The sequence below is a fragment of the Centruroides sculpturatus genome, unplaced genomic scaffold (assembly GCF_000671375.1).
Source record: "Centruroides sculpturatus isolate CEXI.00-Female unplaced genomic scaffold, Cexi_2.0 scaffold882, whole genome shotgun sequence".
NCBI classification, from domain to species: Eukaryota; Metazoa; Arthropoda; class Arachnida; order Scorpiones; family Buthidae; genus Centruroides; species Centruroides sculpturatus.
This window is the reverse complement of record NW_019385168.1, coordinates 124,919-146,318: the sequence shown is the minus strand read 5'-3', so window position 1 is coordinate 146,318 and position 21,400 is coordinate 124,919. Positions and strand designations below refer to the sequence as shown.

Here is a 21,400-nt window from a genome sequence, read left to right as displayed (position 1 = left end):
TTTGAACTCAAGAAAGCACTTTTCTCCATGGGACCTCATAAGGCTCCAGGAGGTGATGAGATCTATGCCAAAATGCTTCAGGTGTGTTTCAACATTTTAGAACCTTTTCTTCTCAGTCTGTACAACTCCTGCCTAAGTCTTTCTTACTTTCCTGCTCACTGGAAAATTGCCAATGTCATCCTTATCAAAAAACCAAGAACTGAAAATACCGACCCCTCCAAGTTGTATAGACCAATTAGCCTTCTTCCAGTAATGGGCAAGGTTTTTGAAAAAATGATTTTGGGCCGTCTTGAGTGGCATGCTAATAAGCATCACTGGCTCGACCCAAACCAGTATGGCTTCAGAAAAAGCAGAAGTGCTGAGGATGCTGTCTATGCCTTGACACAATTCATAGAAGAGGGACTGAGTAACAAAGTTTATACCGCAGCTATCTTTTTGGACATTAAAGGTGCCTTCGACAACTGCTGGCACCCAAGCATTATCAACGAGCTCTCCCAACTAGACTGTCCCAACTATCTTGTCAAGCTGGTCTCCTTTTTTTTAACTAACAGGAAAATAAATCTGTCTTATCATCATCACTCTGTTAGTAAACTCCTAACAAAATCTTGCCCTCAAGGTGGTGTTTTATCTCCTTTCTTATGGAACCTAGTGGTTAACTCCTTTCTGAAAACCAAATGTGACAAAGCAATAAGTGTGCAAGCCTATGCCGACGACCTTGTCATTGTGTGTCAGCATAGGGACACTGCTTTTTTGGAAAGTAAGCTAAACGAAATGTTGAGTAAAGCTTCCAAATGGGCCTATCTTAATAAACTCCAGTTCTGTACTTACAAGACCAAAGCTATGCTTTTCACAAACAAATACAAATTTTCATACCCCAAGCTTTTATTAGATGGTGACTCAATCGAATGGGTAGACCGGCAAAAGTACCTGGGAGTAATCCTTGATACTAAACTTACATATAGTTACCACATTGATTATATCTTGGCTAAAGCCAAGAAAATAAACTACATGCTGCAAAAATGTGCTAGATGCACCTGGGGACTAAATCACAAAGCTTATAAAACTCTGTATAATGGGGCAATACTACCAATGATACTTTATGCGGCTTCTAGCTGGGGTCATGTAACGAGTAAAGTTACAATTGCAAGTAAATTACTCTCTCTCCAAAGACAGTTTGCCATCAAAATTTCAAAGTGCTGCAGGACTGTTTCTACAAATGCCTCTCTGATTCTAGCAGAGCTCCTTCCTTTACCACTCTGTATTGAAGAAAAAGTTCTTCACTATTACACCAGAACCACAAACATCAAAGTTCAACAACGGTCTCTGCTCTTATCTACGGCTGTTCACATGCTTCCACACTGCAACTTCTCCACCAACTGTGATCATCACCCTGTAAGCAGGGTTATCCCCAGGGTGCACGTGGTGTCATCTGCTTCCACCCTGGATGTCCATGCTGACATTAACATCTACACAGATGGGTCCAAAGGCTCCCTTCATGTTGGCTCAAGTGTCTGCATTTATCTTCAAACTGATTTACTTTGCCCAAAATATGTTAAAAGGTACAGGTACCCCCCATACACCACCATCTATCAAGCTGAGGAAGATGCTGTCTACCGGGCTGTTCAGTGGGCCACCTCACTTCCTAACAAAACTCTTTCTTTCAACATCTTCAGTGACTCTCAGTCTGTCCTAAAGGCCCTCTTAAATCCCAACTGCAATAGCAACAAAATCACATATATCCAGCACCATATTGTAAATCATGTGAATAGGATAACTTTTATTTTTGTTCCTGGTCATACTGGCATTTTGGGAAATGAAAAAGCCGACCTTGAGGCTAAGTCAGCTGCAAAGGACACTGACTTGGACTATACTCTCATTCCTTTCTCACGCAGCAGCCTTAAAAATTATATCCGTGCCAATGCTATGCAGAAGTGGAACCAGCAATGGTTGAGCAGTAAGACGGGTAAAATAACCAGACTGTATTTTCCTAGTGTTGATAGCAGACTCTCTTCACCACTTAGATTTCTGACGTTTACTACTGCTCAACTTCTTACTGAGCATGGTAATTTTAGGAGCTACCTGGCGATGTATAACCGGGCAGAAACTGCCTTTTGCTTTTGTTCCACAGGAAACCTTGATACTGTTGACCATATGATCTACCATTGTCCTATTTATGATCAAGATAGACTTATAATGAAATTAGAAATCTTCATGCATGGTTTCAGGTGGCCATGTCCACTGGATAAACTTGTACAGAAGCCTCTGTTTGATACCTTTTACAGTTATATTCAAAATATATGGAAGAAAAGACTTTTCATAATTTCTAATTTCTAATATTACTTTTAGTCTTCACTAAAAGCAGAACTTTCTAATTTTATGTTTACTTTGAATCATTTATCTTGTTTTATGTATCNTTTTATATTTTTATAGTTGGACAAATAAAAATTATCAACAACAAAAATTCCTTCTTGCAAAAATATATACATTATAATCAAAATCAGTAAATCTTTTTTTCACTAAAAAAAAAAAAAAAAAAAAAGACCACCATAAATTAGGGAATGTATTTCTCTCCTTTTGTTGTTACTGCTATCAGGCACCTGTTCAGCTGGCCATCTTGTCCTACATGGTACTTTATGTTTGGATGTAGTGCTTCAATAATCCATATGCATCTGTACCTCATCTTGTTAACTCATTGTAAATAGCATTAATACTGTAAATACTACATTCCTTTTGTTACTTTATATTATTTTATCTATCTTATATTATATAATTGTACATTCCTTTTATTTTAATAGACAATGTTATTGTATATATTTCTTACCATGTAACCTCTGAAACTGTTCTGTACTTACTTCTGTACATGATTGTTGTAGCTTTATACTGCAAACGTATATGTACCTCCAACTGTAAGATCAATGCACTTGAAAGTTACTTTGTATATTTTATTTTTATCATCATCATTGTTGCTTTTATTTATATATATTTTGCTTGTTTCAATTTTATTAATATTTGAGGCAATTTAATTGTTTCAATTTTAGTTTACCACATAATGTTAATACAGAATATTACATACAAAAATGAGACACTATAAATATTGTTTATCTGTACATCTCCCCGGTTGTGCCTAAGCGGTACTGGGATTGTACAACTTTGTACCAATTAAAGGTTGAATGAATTAATGAATATGGTGGCCATTACATTTCTCAAACTCAACCCCTCTGGATGTTTTTCCTTAGGATGTTTTCCTAAGAGAATTGGTACACAATGCATACCTGGCAGTGACACATGATGTTGGAAAATCAGTGACATACATACAAGAAGCTGAAAAACAGTAATACCAAAAATGCAAAATGCCATCCATAACACCATACTCAACTATGTCTTTGTATTGTTACTAAAGTGGTTATTTTGAATGTGTTTTCTAATAAAATAAAGGTCACTTCTTTGTATAAATTTCTGCAATGTTATCTTTATCCTTTATAACCAGAGATTATTTATATTTTAAACTAAATCATCTTAAATTGATTCTCTTTGCTTATTTTAGTGCTGGTACACCACATACATTCATACACTCCTAAAATGCTGGAAAGATTTTTTTATCCCTGGACAGATGTTAAAGTGGAGATCCTATACATATTTTAACTGTTTCTTCCCTGCAAACATTAAGAAAGTTTTTCTGTATGCTTCATGAATATGGCCACAAACTGAACTGCTCATGAAAATAGATGATATTTGGACTCTGAATTAAATCCAAATACCTTTACATCACAATGGTCTCTTTATTTCCAAATAAAAGTTCTAAAAAAATGTACAGACAAATATTTTTGTAGAATAAACTTCTGATAGTATATTTTTCTAGCCCATACTTGTAAACACTAAATACTATGTAAAAAATTATGATTGTAGATAGAAAATACTGTTTTAAAAGCTTAATAAATTACACTTCTATTTTTGTTATTTTATTTTAATTCATTATTAATAATTATAATTTTTAATAAATATTAAATTAATTAATTCATACCCTCCTTGTATATAATCCAAGAAAGTTGGCTGATTGACTACTTCAATTCCCATTAAGTTAATCTAAACATAAATAATAAAATTTCTATTATCTAAAATTAGAGTAGAAATATTTAGAACTTAACTATGCAAAATGGCAGTGTCAAAACTAACCATTCCTGAATGTTTGTATCTTCGCTTTTTGGCTTTTTTTGTTTCATTGATGCACTAAATAAATTTATATCATAAAACATTAGTTTATATTCATTTTTGAAATAAGTTCATATATTTATAAAGTTTTATACATACCTCATATTCATTGTTTGGACCAGGACCCAATGCCAAAGTCCTTAAATTTGTTGCAAAGCTTCCAATGTAGTTGTGACTGAAAAATTTATCTCAATTTATTATATTAAATTATGTATATCTTATTTATATAAAGGTACATTGACCTTGCTTGTTCACTGATACAAAATATTTAAGTGGAAGCAAACTACTTACAGAAACACGAAATGATAGAATTTAGTGCACTGAGTATACTAATAGAAAAATCTAAAATGCACCACAGTGTGTCAAAATTCTAGTGTCTATGCAGTCAATTAATTTAAGCACTTGTTTACTTGTTCTGTAATAAATTAATAAATAAATGCCCACCAGTGGCCGAGTGGTCTCCGTTGCCGCTCATAGCGGTGGTGACTGGACCCTAAACACTGGGAAGTTCGGTCGTGGGTTCGTGCCGCGATCGGACAGGCTGGCTGCTTGGTTTTCTCCTTGCCAATAACGACTAAATAGGAGGCCAGTTCCCCATAAAAGTCCTCCCGGAAGGCATTCTTTCCCCGCGCGCGCGTGACACATCATTCAAGGAAGAAGGCAATGGCAAACCACTTCCTCAACTCTTGCCAAGTAAACTACATGGACAAGAAACAACTTGTCCATGCAGTCACCAGGAGTCGACGACGACTTGATGGAACTTAACAACAAAATAAATTAATATTGCTTACATAAAGAATTAGTATAAATCACAACACATGTATAGTGTGTGTTTGCAAAGTTAAATATCAAGTTGGACTGCTAAAGACATTCAGAGGATAAAACTTCTAATGTTGATATGTCTGTCAGATTTTAGTTTTTGCTTGTTTTTTCAAAAGCTAATCTTATTCATCATTATCAAACAAAAAATAAAAAGTTACTATTTGAATTTGTATGACATCATCAACAGACAGCATTATTACATATTAATTGGTAAGTAATTCTGTTTAAATTTGTACAGTATACTCTTATTAATCCAAGATAATTATATGAGACTGTTACAATTAGTAGGGATTACAATTAATTTACAATTTATTATATATATATACAAAGAAGAGCAAGTCAAAAAAGACTACAGACAAATTTGACATTTTTAAAAATTAATCTGTAGTTTCTTTGTTTTCGGCCTGAATGTTTAGCAGAAAATGTATAAAATTGGTTCAAGTTGGCAAATGTGCACCACATAAAGGTGTTATGAAAAATCATATTTGATATTCAATATAAGAGCAAAAACTATGTTCATTACTTCATCTTTTACTAAAGATTTGTTAAGCATATTCATTTGTATGATGTTATTAAATTAAAAAAAAAATCTTTTTGAATATGTTTGTAAAATCAAACTATTCATACAACAAGTAAAATTTTTGAATATTTTATATCTCCATTTGTTATGCATCACATTTAATAATGCTTTCTAAGTATGTGATTTTTAGCATATTGCAGAATCTCTGTCTACAGTATCATTAAAACAATATTAAAAAAAAATTGCATTATCATGTAACAAAACATTTATGATAAACCCCCATTTTATAAATCTAACAAGAATCCTAATACTAATTCTTCAATTACATTCAAAATAAAGTAAAATGCAACCTATTGTAATCAGGAATGTTGTGATCAGTCATCTGATATCATAACTATCATGTCTCAAACCATGTAAGCAAAAATATACTTACAAAACATTTATGATGAAGTTACCATCATCATTCTATTGATGATGATGGTAACTTCATCATTAAAGCACTGCTTCACACTATTGATAACTTAAATGTTAATTATTTGCCCACAGTAAACTAGTTTAAATTTCTGATCATTCTTACTTTAATTGTATGGTAGATGAATTATTAATTAATAAATCTTAAAGTAATAAACTTTTATTTGTTTTAACATGTGCTTATAATGTCAGATTTAATAAAACCAAAATTTAAAAAAATTCTAAACATATTTATTTATCTCAATTAATGTTATCATCAGTATAAACAAATTAATAGTTCATAGAACAGAGCTAATATAATATTTAATCTGAACAAATACAAGATTAAAAGATAATAAATATTTAACTAAGTTTTTCTTACTTTCCACTTTGATTCCAGTCGTAGCATTCTATTCTTAACATTCGGTCATAATCACCATTACACAGTGTAGAAACATGTATAGAGAATGGTTTCCAAACTGGGTTTAATGTTCTTTTGATAAATTCTGTTCTATGAACAACAGTGTAACTGAAAACAAAAACACATTTTTTTTTAAATTTTAGTTTAAAATTTATTTATAATATTAAAAATCCTCATAGCATAACTTAAATATTAAATACAAAATTTACTTTTATATAAAATGAAGATTATAAATCAAAAAAACATATTAGAATAACTTCTGACAGTATTTGTGTAAGCATTTTATAAGTCAACCAGTTGGCCAAAGCATTTAGTGTCACACAGTAGCCTGACACTTTAAATGCTTTGGGGATTAAATCAGAGCAGTCAAAAACCTCTCCAGGAATTTTTAATGATCTTTCCAAATATGTGAAGCCATTCTCTCGTAGACCCAATCAAATCTATAACTGGCTTTAAAAAAAAGACCATCCTAGTGTCTAGAGTGTAAAAAGTGTAAGGGGAAAAAAAATGCATCATATAAACTTTAATGCATGGAAACCAATCTGAATTTACTGATTTATCAATGTAGAACTGCAATATTTGCAAAGCAGAGTATAATGTTTCTAATATACAGTAAAAAAGCAACAAAAATTCTATTTTTCTATATAAATCATCAGAAATCGAATTAATTTCTAATTTTTCCCTTTTGCTCTACAGTTTTCTAACTCATAGTTTGTCCCTATCATCATTAGAAATTACAGTATACTCAAAATTATCCATGTGCAAATTATTTGTGCATGTCTCAATAAAAATTTACATCATGAATACAAATATTAGCATTAAAATAATAAAAAGTTCACATTGCAAATTCTTGCTATTTAAAATGACATGTTGAATGTCAGAACTACTTCCAGAACATCAAGGCATACATTAAATGGCCTAACAAGTACAGTAAGTGTGTTTGATCCTTCATCAATACAGCTTTACGTACATGTATATATATATATATATATATTTTTTTTTTCATTAAATAAAGTTGTAAAATTGTTTGAAGAAAATATCTTAAAAATGATTTATTGATAAGGAAATGATTTTTATCTGAAAATTAATGATGTTTTATGATGATATATAGCTGGCAACCTTTACTCTTGATTAATAATACCGTAAAACCTGTGTAAACCAAAATCACACCATACCAAGTACTTTTTTCTGGTTTGCAAGTTTCCATTTTACTCGAGTTCCAATTTGGACAGGCTTTACTGTACAAGACACTGATTGTTAACTGCATGGCTCCACATCAATAAATTTTTTTGAATTTTTTGTTACATTTCGGCAATGATAATTAACTAACTATTTTATTCATAATATATAAACAGTTATGTTAAATTTAATATGAAATTAAAAACTAAATAAAAGAAAACTCAATTAACTTTAATTAGAACAAACTTGCAGATCATCCATGTTTCAGCATTATCTGTACCTCCATTACCAAAGATTAGCCCAGATAATCAGGAGTATACTGTAATATAACTGTAATTAATATAACTGCATAATAATAAATGTCATATTAACTTATAACTGGAGTTAAAGGTAATGGAATGATTTTTTGATTTCCTTTCATACATCATAGTTTGATATTGTAATTCTTACATCCAGCTAATCTGCTCGTACATATGTCTACATATAACCTTAAGCAAAAAGCCTGAAAAACAATTACCTACTATCTTCATTGCATCTTTTAATAGTCAGAAAAGGATCCGATCGTCCAAAAAAGTCCTTTCTGTCAAGTTTTTTAGCACAAAATTGCATCGTTGCCACTTCCTTGCAAAATAACGTAAAGCAAACTATTTTATATAACTTATTGTAAATCAATTTATAAATAAAATACAAAAATAAATTCAAATCTTACTCTTGAACTTGTTACCTCTTCAGTTACAACTGTAAAAAAGAAAATACATAAATCTATAAAATTCAGCAAATATATTGAACTAAATTCTTAAATTATGAACATTAATCAGCACCCAAAGTCTTCAAATTTAAGTTTAGATCTGAATTTTCCGATGGTTTAGCTGTTTTTAATGTTGATTTAGTAAATGTCTCTTCAATTCGAAAAAATCTTTATGGTAGACTACCTCACAGCCATTTCAGGTTATAAACTCCTTTTATTGGTAAAAATATTGTAAATGGGACTAAAAGTACCATATAAGTGTGAAAAAAATTAGAAACGCATGGAAACTCTTAAAAGGTATTATAAAATGTGGTTTATTTTTGTTGTAACATCATCTACCCGAATTGTTTTTTTATCAATTTTTTAAAATTTAATTTATTTTGTAGCACTGAGGAGGAGCTAGTAAATTAACCTAGCTCGAAATGCATCTGTAAAAAGCAATAAAAGGAGTTTATAACCTGAATTGGCTGTGAGGTAGTCTACCGAAAAGATTTTTTCGGATNTTGCTGGCTGCTTGGAGACGAACGGATAGAAACCACAGTGTCAAACAAAGAATGAGTGAAACCTTTTCTGATGTTTCTATTTCCATAACGATAACCTCATTAACCAATTTTATATCATTCATTTTAGGAGTTATAACTCCTTATAGAAACATTCGTATCTTCAGTATATACAGCGCCATTTCCGTGTTATTCGACTATATTTATCAAATATTTTTCTTTGGTGCGGTGATGGCAATCGACGGATACAGAGAAAAGCATAATCTTCACTCTCTATTTTTATATCCTGTTCGAAAAGATACGGCAGGTAAAAGTTTAATTTTTTTTATTTAACTTATAAGTAATCTAGTTGAGGCCATCTGTTGACGTAAATGTAATTGTTAGTGACTATTTACATGTTTATTTCTAATAATTACGTAAATGTTTGATAGATTTTTCCTCTAAAAAGTTAATCAATAATACTTGTTATACTAAGAAGGCCTATCGAGTTTAATAAAAATCGGGTGATATTTCGTCGAGTTATCGTGTCTGGGCATCGATGATTTTGGAGTTATAAGTCTTCTCTTACAGCTCAGACTATGGAGTTTTGTACAAAATACATGAAGATATTTCACTCTATCCCGTAGTGCTTTAAAGCTGTAATTAAGGCTCGAGGTGCCCTTCGAATGTGTAATTTAACGAGAAATATTATTTAAGTGACAAATTTTTGCTCAGTGTTCATTAACAACATAGGTGAGAATAATATGAAATTACAATTAAATTCGACGTATTGTTATATCTAATAAATTGTGTGTTTTGGTTTATTCTCTTTCCTTTGTTTTCAATATGTATGTTATCATTACAAATCGAATAAATAGAATAAATATGCTACTTTGTATACCTGCTGTACGCTTTTTGGATTCGTATAAGGTAATGCAATTTCTATGTTGGCTAATGTAATTTCTGAAATATTCTATGAGAGTTTGTAATACAAATCTTCGTCACGAGCTGATCAAATATCTTGCGTAAAAATGGAAATACTGTAACTAGACACGTTCTCTGACGGTAAAAGAAAAATATTTCTTTGAAAATATTTTGTTTTACAAGTTATCCAATAAATAAAATTCGAAAAATAAAACGAAAAATTAAAATAAAACTAAAGAAAGAAAATCGATATTTACAAATTAATTTTTCATCCGAAAATTTATATTTTCGGTGTAAAATTTATTTTATTTTAAGAATATATTTATACCATACTGTCAAATACATATATTTTTCGACCACTTCAATTTCTTTATCCAAAAGCTATATACGTTTATTTGGTCGTCTATTTTTGTTTTGAGAGACCAGAATCTTGGTTTTTTTTTCTTTTTTAAATAATTTGAAAATCCATATGTATGAAATCTCTTAGCAAACCATTAATTTCCAATTGTAATTCTTATGGCTATCAGCCACCATCACCACGTCATCAGAACCTTAATATATGTGTTATTGCCTAGTCATAAACCATTAACTTTCGGCAATAAATTCATCCAATCTTGTTACTGAATCATCAATATATATAAAGAAAACAGTAATGTGCTCAATAGACACCATTGGAGAACTCCTTTGTTGGATTAAAAACTTTTCACGGACATTCCACTAAAGAACCTCAATGCAATCTTATTTGTACACGTTGAACTTAGTAAATTCGCCATTTTATAGCTCGGATTCATGTCGCATAACCTATTACATAATTTTATATGGTTCACCGAGTCAGATGCAATTCTGTAGTCCACAAAATATATGTATACTTTATTTTGTTTTTCCATTCTTTCTTTTAGCTAATTCCGCGAGAAAAATATATGATCCGCTGTAGTATACTTTTTACAAAAACCGGCTTGCATATCAAATAAGATTCTCTGTTTCTCAGTCCAGAATAAAAGCCTCTTACAAAGAACCACCGGAAAAAAAACACTTATTAATTAATTAATGAATTAATTAACAGTATTTAATAACGTTATCCCTCGATAATTGCTCCGGCTATTTAACTCTCTTGATATAAAAGCTGAAATTATTCGACCCATTTTTCAACTTTCCGAATATATTCCAGGTGTAATAACTAATAATTTATTTATCTCAATTATAACTAAACAGTAGCATTTTGAAATTTTGTTTTGATATTATTCGCAAAATACAATCCATCGTTATCTTTCAATTTACGAATATACTCCAAAAAGGTTTGGTTGACTTACAACTTGTAAACAGTCGATTAAAATTAATCAGATATTTTTTTTTGCTTTTAACAAACTTTTAAAAAGTTTTCATAACACTCTTTTAATTTCCACTCTTTATCCAATCGCTTTCATTTCCTCAGCTTATTTCTCATATCACTCTACTTTTCCGAACATAAATTATGAAACTACTCTGGTTCATGCCTGAATGAGCGTAATCTCTTTTTCTCTCAATCTCTCAGTTTCTCTATTATACCCAGCATCAACCTTGTTAGCACTTTCGTCTCTGTTATCTTGGAATCAAACTAATTATTCCAGCTTATATGCATTTCACTTACAAAAAACTCTACTCAATCCTTCATCCATCTTTTTCTGATCTTATCCGATTGTTTATGATAAACTTGTTTCAAATTCGTAGCAGTGGTTTCTAAGTACAGCGTGATATGATCGGATTCAGCACAGTCAGTTGTACTAGAATACTTTAAATTCTTTGCGGCTAAGCCGTTTATACACAAGTAATCAATCACTCGTACCCAATTCTGAAATAAAAGTATGTTTACCCTGCGCATACTTTTTGACTGTCCCATTTACAACTGCCGAACTTTTCAATTGACATACTAACTTCAATTCAATCTTGTTAATACATTTATCTTCAGAAATATAAATATAATAATCTATTAAGGGGCTAACACCATCTTATTGAAAGTCTCTATTCTTCCGTTTAAAACGTCCATCAAATATATTTCCTCTTCCTGATAACAACTATCATACAATATCTCCACTAACATGTATTGCTTAACATAAATATCAATTCTAACTTAATGTAAACAAAAATAAACGCTTTCTTTTTCCAACATACTTCAAATAACTAATTTTCAAAAAGGTTCAACCACACCGCCTTTAAGTTTTCTTTGGTTGCAAAAACGTATTCCTCTAGTTTCTTAATATACTTGTGAGCATTCTCGACAATCATTTGTATATATTCTTTAAAATATGCAACTTTTTGTTTTCTAGCCTGTGTTAAATTATTAATGTGTATCGTTCTGTTTTCCAAGGAAATATTTTCTGTTATAAGCACCTCCCGTCTCTAATCTGAGACATCAAATATACTATAAATATTTTTCTAACGTTTTAATATTTTTATCTTCTTAATTGAAGTCTTTAGACTATTTACAAAAAATTAAATTTTTCGAGTCTATCTTTTAAATCCGTTATACACCACCACAGAAGTAACAGTTTTAAAAAATTGCTTTTGAACAAAACTTCTAATGAAGAAAATACTTCTAAAACAGGTAAAAATTGGTAGAAAAAATCCACAAAGTTAAAAAAGATCAAGTGCCAGCCTTTTCTTTTAGATTCTGACACTTTTTACATTAAAACCATAATGAATTCTTCATACCATATTATTTTATCCACTTTTTAAACTGCTTCTGGCCCTCTAGTAGTAGGAGTAGTTATTTTCTACCAATTTTTACCTGTTTTAGAAGTGTTTTCTTCATTAGAAGTTTTCTTCAAAAGCAATTTTTTAAAACTGTTATTTCTGTAGTGGTGTATAACGGATTTAAAAGATAGACTCGAAAAATTTAATTTTTTGTAAATAGTCTAAAGACTTCAATTGAGAAGAAAAAAATATATCCTGAGTTATCATAAAAAAAAATTAATATTTTTAATATTTCTCCTTTTTCGTTGAATGAAACACAGGTAAANTGGTTGTTTCGTTATAATTTATCACGTGTTCTGTGGAAGTTCATCCAAGCCAATATACTGTTACTTCTGTGGTGTGTTAAAAGGATGAAAGATTATTTACAAAAATTTTTTTAATTTTTCAAGTCTGTCATAATTCAATTTTTAATTGAAAATATCCTGGGTTGTTCATGTTATCATGTATGCTGTTATGCAAATGAACTTTATGATTACCTAAAATCACCACCAGAGGACCTGAACCAGTTATATAGTGTGCTAAAGAACATGGTAGTTATGGTCAGAAATTGTAACCATTGTTTTAATGTTAAAGGACACTGAATCCTCAAATAAAAGGTCGGCGTTTTGATCATTTTTAACTTTGTGTGTTTTTCGTTATAATTTATCCTGTGTTCTGTGGAAGTTCATCCAAGCCAATATACTGTTAAAATATACTGTGGTGTGTTAAAAGGATGAAAGATAGACTCAAAAAATTAAAAAAATTTTTGTAAATAGTCATAATTCAATTTTTAATTGAAAATATCCTGGGTTGTTCATGTTATCATGTATGCTGTTATATAAATTAATCAAATGATACTACCAGATTTGTTAGACCATAACTTGGGTAACTAAATATGTAATTTACTGTATAATTAATGCACTATGCTGGGGTAAAAGCTTAAAGTTAGCTGAGTGCCAGGGAAGCACATAATAGGTGTGACAAGTGACAGTACAGTTGTATATATTAAGATGCAAAATTTGTCAAATATGTTGTAATTTTTAATGAATTTTATAATTTTTTATATCTTAAAATGAGGATACTTACATATTATTTTTCCACAACTCTTTCCTCCACTACTGAAACAAATTAAAACAACAAAAAGATAATAAAAAACATATGAATGTAACAAATAAACAATTTTCTACATAAATCAAATTAAGTTTCCTACTATAATTGTCTTTCTACTTGTGATCCATGTGATGAGACTATTTCTCCTAAAGAGACTTCCATCCTTCCCAAAAAATCCTGTAATGAATATATTTATAAAATATTTTCCATAAATTCTGTTAGAAGTATTTAAATGTTAAAAATATCACTAATTAAATTAGAATATGCCATAAAATATTACCTTAAAATAAATCAAAATTAATTTGTTTAATAGTATCTGATAATCAGACATTACAGAATTAATAGCGAAATTTGTTTGCTTTCTACAGGCATAAAATGATGTTAACAATTAAATGAGGTTGGTCAGGCTGATCTGATAGAATGTGCCACAAAAGTGAATCTAATACAGTAATACCTCGACTTATGCAAACCCAGAGTTACGTGATTTTCAAATCTCGTCGAGTCGTCTTTTGTTTGAGCGCCATGCAACTCTCGATTACTCAATCCCCCCACACTATTGTTCGGCTTACATTTTCAGACATGTCGCGCAAAATCGACACATAGCCACAATTTATTTTGTGTTATTTATTTCTGTGTTTGTTATATCTACGGAGACTTGAGAGACTCTATGTGGTGATTTCTTCTAACCGTGAACGAATCAAAAGACGAGATAAGATTAACGAGAACATTTATTAGTTTACATACATCCGACTTGGGTTTTACACAAATTGCGAAATTATACCCCGACTTACACAAATTCNAAAAAAAAATTAATATTTTTAATATTTCTCCTTTTTCGTTGAATGAAACACAGGTAAACAAAACCATTGCTTTCTTTGATTCTTCGTATGCTTCGTGTTTCACACAGTCAAGAATTGCATTTAATAAACGAGAGTTCTCTGATAAATTCTGAAATTGTCACTAATAATTTTTTCGTTCTTTTACCTATACATTAAGTAATTCTGACAAGGAGAGGGCCAGTCGTTCGGGTCTCCGATTCCAATGGAACTTGGTAATCACGTAGCCTAAACACAAACTGCTCCTTGTCCAAATAACAGCACATACTTTTCAAGAGTTTCCGAAAAATAGGGCCTGTGAAAATTGAGTGTTTTGCTTACAAAAGTTTGAAAGTTNATCAGTGAACGAATCAAAAGACGAGATAAGATTAACGAGAACATTTATTAGTTTACATACATCCGACTTGGGTTTTACACAAATTGCGAAATTATACCCCGACTTACACAAATTCAACTTACACGGTTATCACTTGGTCCCACCTATCGAGTAAGTTTGGGTATCACTGTATTAATTTTGTTTAAAATAAATTATATAAATTCTTGGAATCAAGTAGTAGTTCAGAAGAATTTTTCTACAATCCAACTGCCAATATCCAACTACAAATACAATCCAACTACAATACAATGCCATATGTTATCGGGCTAGAAATCGGCTATCATATAATTATTAAATTTATTAAGAGACGCCATGTCTAACATCTTCCTCTAGTGCCAAATTGTTTCATAATTTATTAGTATGATAGCTGATTTCTAGCCCAATAACATACGGCAGGCATTAGTTGGATTGTAGTTTATAATGTATCGGGTTGTAATGTTGTTGTTTGAAGAATTTTTCACTGAATATACAGTAAGGGATGTGATTTATAGATTCCAGAGGAACTGTGTAGTTTTTACTATAATTTAGTGATCGTAAATGAAAACATTCAGTTCCCTTTTGTATATGTGCGTGGACATGCATAATGAATGGACTGAACGGAACATACCACTTAGATAATGAAAGTGAAGTCATTACCTAATCCAATTGAATGGAGCATGCACAAGCACATCTGACAGACACACAAGTCCTAACAGTTGTTATTTTTAGGCGGGATAGAATTAAATCCCGGTCCTGTTGATCGTACTCTGCCGCAATCTCAGATTCAATCATCGGCATCCACAGCAAAACGACATCGATCTCCGAGTGAACCTTCATTGAAAATGGCGAGATTGGAAGATTTCTTCCCTTCAAGGTTAGAGTCAAGTAAGTCTATTCCTAGGGAGGTTATTTCATATTTGGAAGACCAATTTGATAAGCTTTTTTTCGACGTTAAATGAGGTTGTTACGAAGATAGATTGGTTGGTTAATTTACATAATGATCATGATCGGCGTTTAACTCAGAAGTCAAACTAGGAGAGTTTTCTAAATTAAAAGACGACTTGCAACAGGAAAACAGTTTGATTTTACATTCTTTGGACAAGGTGTTGAATGAAATGAGAAAGAAAAATATCTTAATTAAAGGTTTGACTGATGATGATTCTGATTTGAATAGGAAGGTGCAAAACCTATTTTATACGTTGACAGGTGAATCAAGACCTATTACAATGGTTAAGGTAGTGAAATTTAATCGATCAGATACGGTATTGGTGGAGTTGCAATCATTTGCAGACAAGAAATTGATTTTTGCTAATCTTGGAAAGAAAAAAGATAACGAGGCATTAAAAAATATACAAATTTTTGATGATTTATGCTGGCGCTCAAGATTGAGACGGAGAAAGCTTTTGCCATTTCTACATGCTTATAGGTTGGAAGGCAGGCGAATTCGATTGTTGGCTGATGTTTTACAGGTTGCCTCTGAGAGATTTACCTATGATTTGGCTAGAGGAGAATTACTGAAACTCAATTTTTTAGTGGAAAACCATGTGGTAGATTCTCAAATTGTTCCCTCTCCGATTCAAGGAAGTGTACAGTTGGATTAAAGATTTCAGCATGGAACTCCCAGGGTGCCTTTCTGACTATTCTGAATGACAGTGGTTTTGTTGAACATATTTCTAGAACTGATATTTTGGGATTGACCGAGACCTTGTCTACAGTTTCTTTATGTTCGAGAGTTAAAAGTACTAACTGTAAATTTAAAGTTTTTGAGGTATTGGCCACAAAAAATGTGGGGAGAGGTAGACCTTCGGGGGGCTTACTTTTGGGTATAAATGGTGACTTGGGAGAAGTCAACTTGCTTCTGTCCGGACAACATATGATGGTCGTTAAAGTGAGATTTAATCGGAGGCAAAGTGGGAGATTGCGTGAAATGATAATTATTTTGGTCTATCTTCATATACCTATTTTTGAACAATTAATTGCAAGATTGGATGATTTAATTTCTGATTATACATCAGATTATGATTTTCTGATGATGGGTGATTTTAATGCACGAATTGGCTTGACTATGGATACTATTTGTGGTGGTGATGTGATTTCGAATATTTGACTATCAAATGACAAAATTTGTAATAAAAGAGGGAATTTGCTTATTGAACTGGTGAAATCCTATAATTTATACATAATAAATGGTCGTTATCCTTTTGATTCACCAGCGGACTTCACTTATACATCTGGATTGGGTGCTTCAGTAATCGATTTGGTGATATTGAGTGAAAGTTTGCTGGGGAGTCTATGTAATTTTGTTTTTTCGGATGATTACACGTCCGATCATCATATGGTGAATTTTGAAATATTAATTGATACTGACGAGGATAGAAAACTTAATCTGATTGATAGGAAAAAACGATTAACTTGGATAGAGGATAGATCCAATTTATATTCTGAAACAGTTTCGGTGGGATATGCAAATGTCGTCTTAAGTGACGGAATGGAGGATAGGTATTCCGAAATTTTGGATTTGATTAAGACATCAGCTTAACAATGTAGAATGTTGTCATACTTAGGAATGACGAAAATACCGTCTTCAGTTTGGTTCGATAGTGATTGTAGAACAGCGAAGAGACTGAAGAATAAGATGTTGATGAGGTTCCGGACATCTCGTAGTAAAGATGATTTGAGGGATTATTGTGGTTATAGGGCTGCCTTTCGATCATTGTGTAGGATAAAGAAGAAGAATTATTGGTCAAATATTAGTAGACAGCTGCAAAATACATGATCTTCTAGACAGTTTTGGTCTATTGTCAACAGATTTAGAATGAAAAAAAAACTTGATAGTCAAATTTCTCTTCAAGACTGGGAACGTTTTTTGGAGCATGATTTTTGTCATCCAATTTCTGATTCAATTCTTGAGTTTGGTCATGGAAACGTTTCTCTTATTTTGGACGCTCCAATCTCATTATCAGAGTTAAAAACTTCAATCAGTAAACTTAAAAGGAAATCAGCTCCTGGCATGGACGGTATAAATAATGAATTTATTATAAACTTACCTGATGAGGTGTGTTTAGAAGTACTCAGATTATTTAATAAGATTAAGGAAACAATGAAATTTCCTGAGCATTGGAGAAATGTGTTGTTGAAAATGATTTACAAGAAAGGAGATAAATTAAAGCCTCAGAATTATCGTCCAATTGCGTTGCTAAACACTTTTAGAAAGCTGTTTACTGGAATTTTGGCAGATCGGTTGAGTCAATGGTTAATTGAATTCAATATTATTTCTCAGTTTCAGGGAGCATTTGTTCAAGGAAGAGGAACTATGTATAATGTCTTTATACTTAACGGGTTAATACAGTATGTTCTGTCAAGGAAGACGTAAAATTTATTCGATATTTGTGGACCTGGAAAAGGCATTTGATAAAATCAATCTTAATATTTTGTGGGGAAAGTTATATTCATTAGGACTTTCAACTTCGTTTATTAAGCTACTTAAAAACTTATTTTGTAATACAAGGTATTATGTGAGCGGCAACTCGACAGCTACTAAGGGTGTTATTTCTGGTGGAGGCTTGCCACAGGGTGAGCCTTTAAGTCCTCTGTTGTTTATATTATTTATTAACGATTTACCACAATTGTTTGCTACTTCAGAAATTTCGGGTTTAGCACTTGGAGATTCTGTTGACCTGCATTGTCTAATGTATGCAGATGATGTAATTTTGTTGGCTGATTCAAAGACGGGTTTACAGCGAAAACTTTCTTTGCTGGTTAATTATGCAGAAAGAAATGACTTCACAGTTAACTTACAAAAAACGAAGGGAATGGTTTTTCGCAATGGAGGTAGATTACTGAAATCTGATAAGATATTTGTGAATAATACTGAAATTGAATTTGTTACATATATTAAATACTTAGGAATACATTTTTCTTCTTCAGGTGCATTTAGTCATCATTTTAACTTGATGGTCGAAGATATACAGAAAAAGACAGGCTACATTCTTACTCTACAAAAATGTATGAGGCTAAGCTCTATGAGAAGTATGTTTAGGCTTTTTGATGCTTTTATTCGTTCCAGGTTGTCTTATTTATTCCCTGTATGGGGTTTGGAATTTCTGTCTAAAATAGAAAAAGTACAGATGAAATATTTTAAGAGACTTTTTAAAATAGAACGTTCAGTTTCAAGTTCTGCAGTTCGTCTTAAATTGGGAAGACTCCTTTGGAACTGAAATTTGTTAAGGATATTGTTTTGTTCTGGTCAAAAGTCATGGAGTTACCCTCATGTGATTTGCGTTGAATAACATATAATCTATTGTTAACGGCAGTTAAACCTGTTAAGAAAAGTTGGCCAGCTTCAGTTAAAAATATATTCGATGGCTTGGGTTATTCTTTTCTGTTTTTAACTCATTCACTTTCTTTGTTGAGAACTCATTCAAATGCATTAATTCAAACTAGGTCAGATCAGTTGTGGAATTGGGATATGTCTTCTGTATCAGCTAAAAGAGGTAATTTGTTTGAATCACGATCGGTCTGGTGTACAGCAAATTACTTGAATTGTGAGACTAATTTTCTCACAAAAAGCCTCATTATGCAACTCAGATTAAATAAATTTCGGATTTTGTTTAAAGGTTATCGGATAAATATATTCATTGAAGGGTGCTGTAGTTATTGTGGTGCTAAAGAAAAAGGAAATCTTCTGACTCATTTGTTTGAATCCAGTCAGGTGACATATCAACTAAAAAGTGCTGTATTAGGAGACGAGTTCAGATGTGATTTTTTGAAGAATGAGGTCATGTCAAAAATCACCTTATTTAATTTTTGTGGCGTAATAAACACTAGTATTGTGTTTTATTCCAAAGACACATGGCAAATTTTCCATCAAATTCCTTTATTAGTTGAGTTACTTTACTAGTATTAGTTATTCTTTGGAATAAAACACAATACTAGAGTTTATTATGCCACAAATATAAAACAGGACACGGTTTCAAAAAGAAAATCACCTTATTTAAGTTTTTTTCCTTTTTCTCTAAATCTTTGGAATTTCTCCATTAATTTATTATTATGGATTGTATGTACATTTATTAACATTATTTAATCAAATAGTCCCCATTGTAAGAAATTTAAATTTAAATCAATAAACATTATTATTATTAAAATTATTGCAAGATGGCAGCTTTACTGCCTACCTCTAGACAAATTACTTTGCATCTAATTATTAACTTATCCTAACCATTGCCCAATAATTCAACAATCATCTGGCTTTAACATATTACTTAAAAATAACTTGTTAAATCCCCAAATCAACCTCGTGTTGATGTATCCATAGATAAATAATAGACATAACTCTTTTCTTTTTTTAAATTCCAGGTCTTATACAATCAATCAATCAATCTTAATCTTTATTATGTACAGAAGTTAGTACAAAGACCCGGCACCGCATAGGCACAACCGGGTGGGGTCAGAACACGTAGGTCTAATAAATGGTACATGGTATGTATAAAGTAACATTGAGTAGGTGATAAGAGAAAATAATAAAATAAAGTTAAAATAAAATAAAATCAGATTAGCATACGGTACAATACAGTAAAGTACAAAACTAAGTAGTATGACATAAAATACAAAGTAAGATAGGATACAGTACATTACGAATAAAGTACAATAAAGGAGAGGAGTACATTTTAAAAGAATACAATGAATGAGATATATATAGCTATAGAGTCTCCAAACAATTTACATTAGCTACAATGAGGAAAAATACAATGAGTCAAATATATACAAGTAAAACATACACCGAATAGGGCCATTAATGCAGGAACTGCAGAAGTGGAAGTGGGGGACACAGTGACAAAAACAAACAGTACAATAACATAGATGCAGAGACGTCCTTAGAGCACTATTCACTTGATTGAGGTACGGCGAAAATAGTTCTTCACGAGGTTCTTGAAGGCTGAGAACAAATTACCATCCTGTAGGAGAAAGCTTTCATGGCAGGGCCAGGTGCTGCCTGTAGGAAGAAAAAGACGAATTGTTTCCCTGGAGTCTTCCAGCATAGGGCAGTGAAAGATATAGTGCTGGACTCCGTCCGGAACACCACAATGAGTGCACTGGTCGCTGTCAGAGTGACCAAACCTACAAAGATAACTGTTGAATCTGCCATGTCCGGTCAGAAATTGGGTGAACAGGTGGGTGTCGTGGCCATCAAAGGTAGCATTAGTGGTAGGAACGTTAGGAAAAAATTTCCATGTTGTCCGACCCTCATGGCAGTTGTTCCATCTTTCTTGCCAGGTGTTAATTGCATCTGTTCTGAGAAGATGCTTAACCCCTTTTAAGCCACCCATTTTTTTTAGAATTTTTAATTAAGCATAAAAAATACTTAAAACTGAAAAAACACGAAAGAAATGCTTTAATTTTGAAGAAAAAGCTTTAAATTTTATTTTCCTTTGTTTCGCCTGTCTGTGAAATGTAACACCAATGAGTCATTGCTTACACAGCTGGGTGACCTTGAACACAGCTGGAGTCCGATTTCCCGGGACATTCTCGTAGACATCGCGGGAGGACAAGGGTTTAAAGTAGGGTGACTTCAATTTGGCGGTATATTTTTAAATATTTTAAAAAATATATAATTTTTATTGCGATTTATGACCCCCCCT

General features: G+C 31.8%; 1 protein-coding gene across 3 annotated transcripts in view; it reads right to left on the bottom strand.

Moving 5' to 3' along the window:
- Nucleotides 1-3,960: 3,960 nt before the first annotated feature.
- The window catches only part of LOC111635685 (copine-8-like), a 51,096-nt gene continuing 33,656 nt past the window's right edge, over nt 3,961-21,400 (bottom strand). For 2 of the 3 annotated variants that reach the window (XM_023380722.1, XM_023380724.1), the window contains exons 5-12: nt 13,672-13,748; nt 13,548-13,579; nt 8,311-8,339; nt 8,119-8,222; nt 6,384-6,530; nt 4,309-4,384; nt 4,174-4,227; nt 3,961-4,083 (exon numbers count right to left, since the gene is read on the bottom strand). In XM_023380722.1, coding sequence (XP_023236490.1) covers nt 3,976-4,083; nt 4,174-4,227; nt 4,309-4,384; nt 6,384-6,530; nt 8,119-8,222; nt 8,311-8,339; nt 13,548-13,579; nt 13,672-13,748 — 627 coding nt within the window. In that variant the 3' untranslated portion in view covers nt 3,961-3,975. The remainder of the gene's footprint in view (nt 4,084-4,173; nt 4,228-4,308; nt 4,385-6,383; nt 6,531-8,118; nt 8,223-8,310; nt 8,340-13,547; nt 13,580-13,671; nt 13,749-21,400) is intronic. The other variant, XM_023380723.1, reaches the window with a different exon arrangement.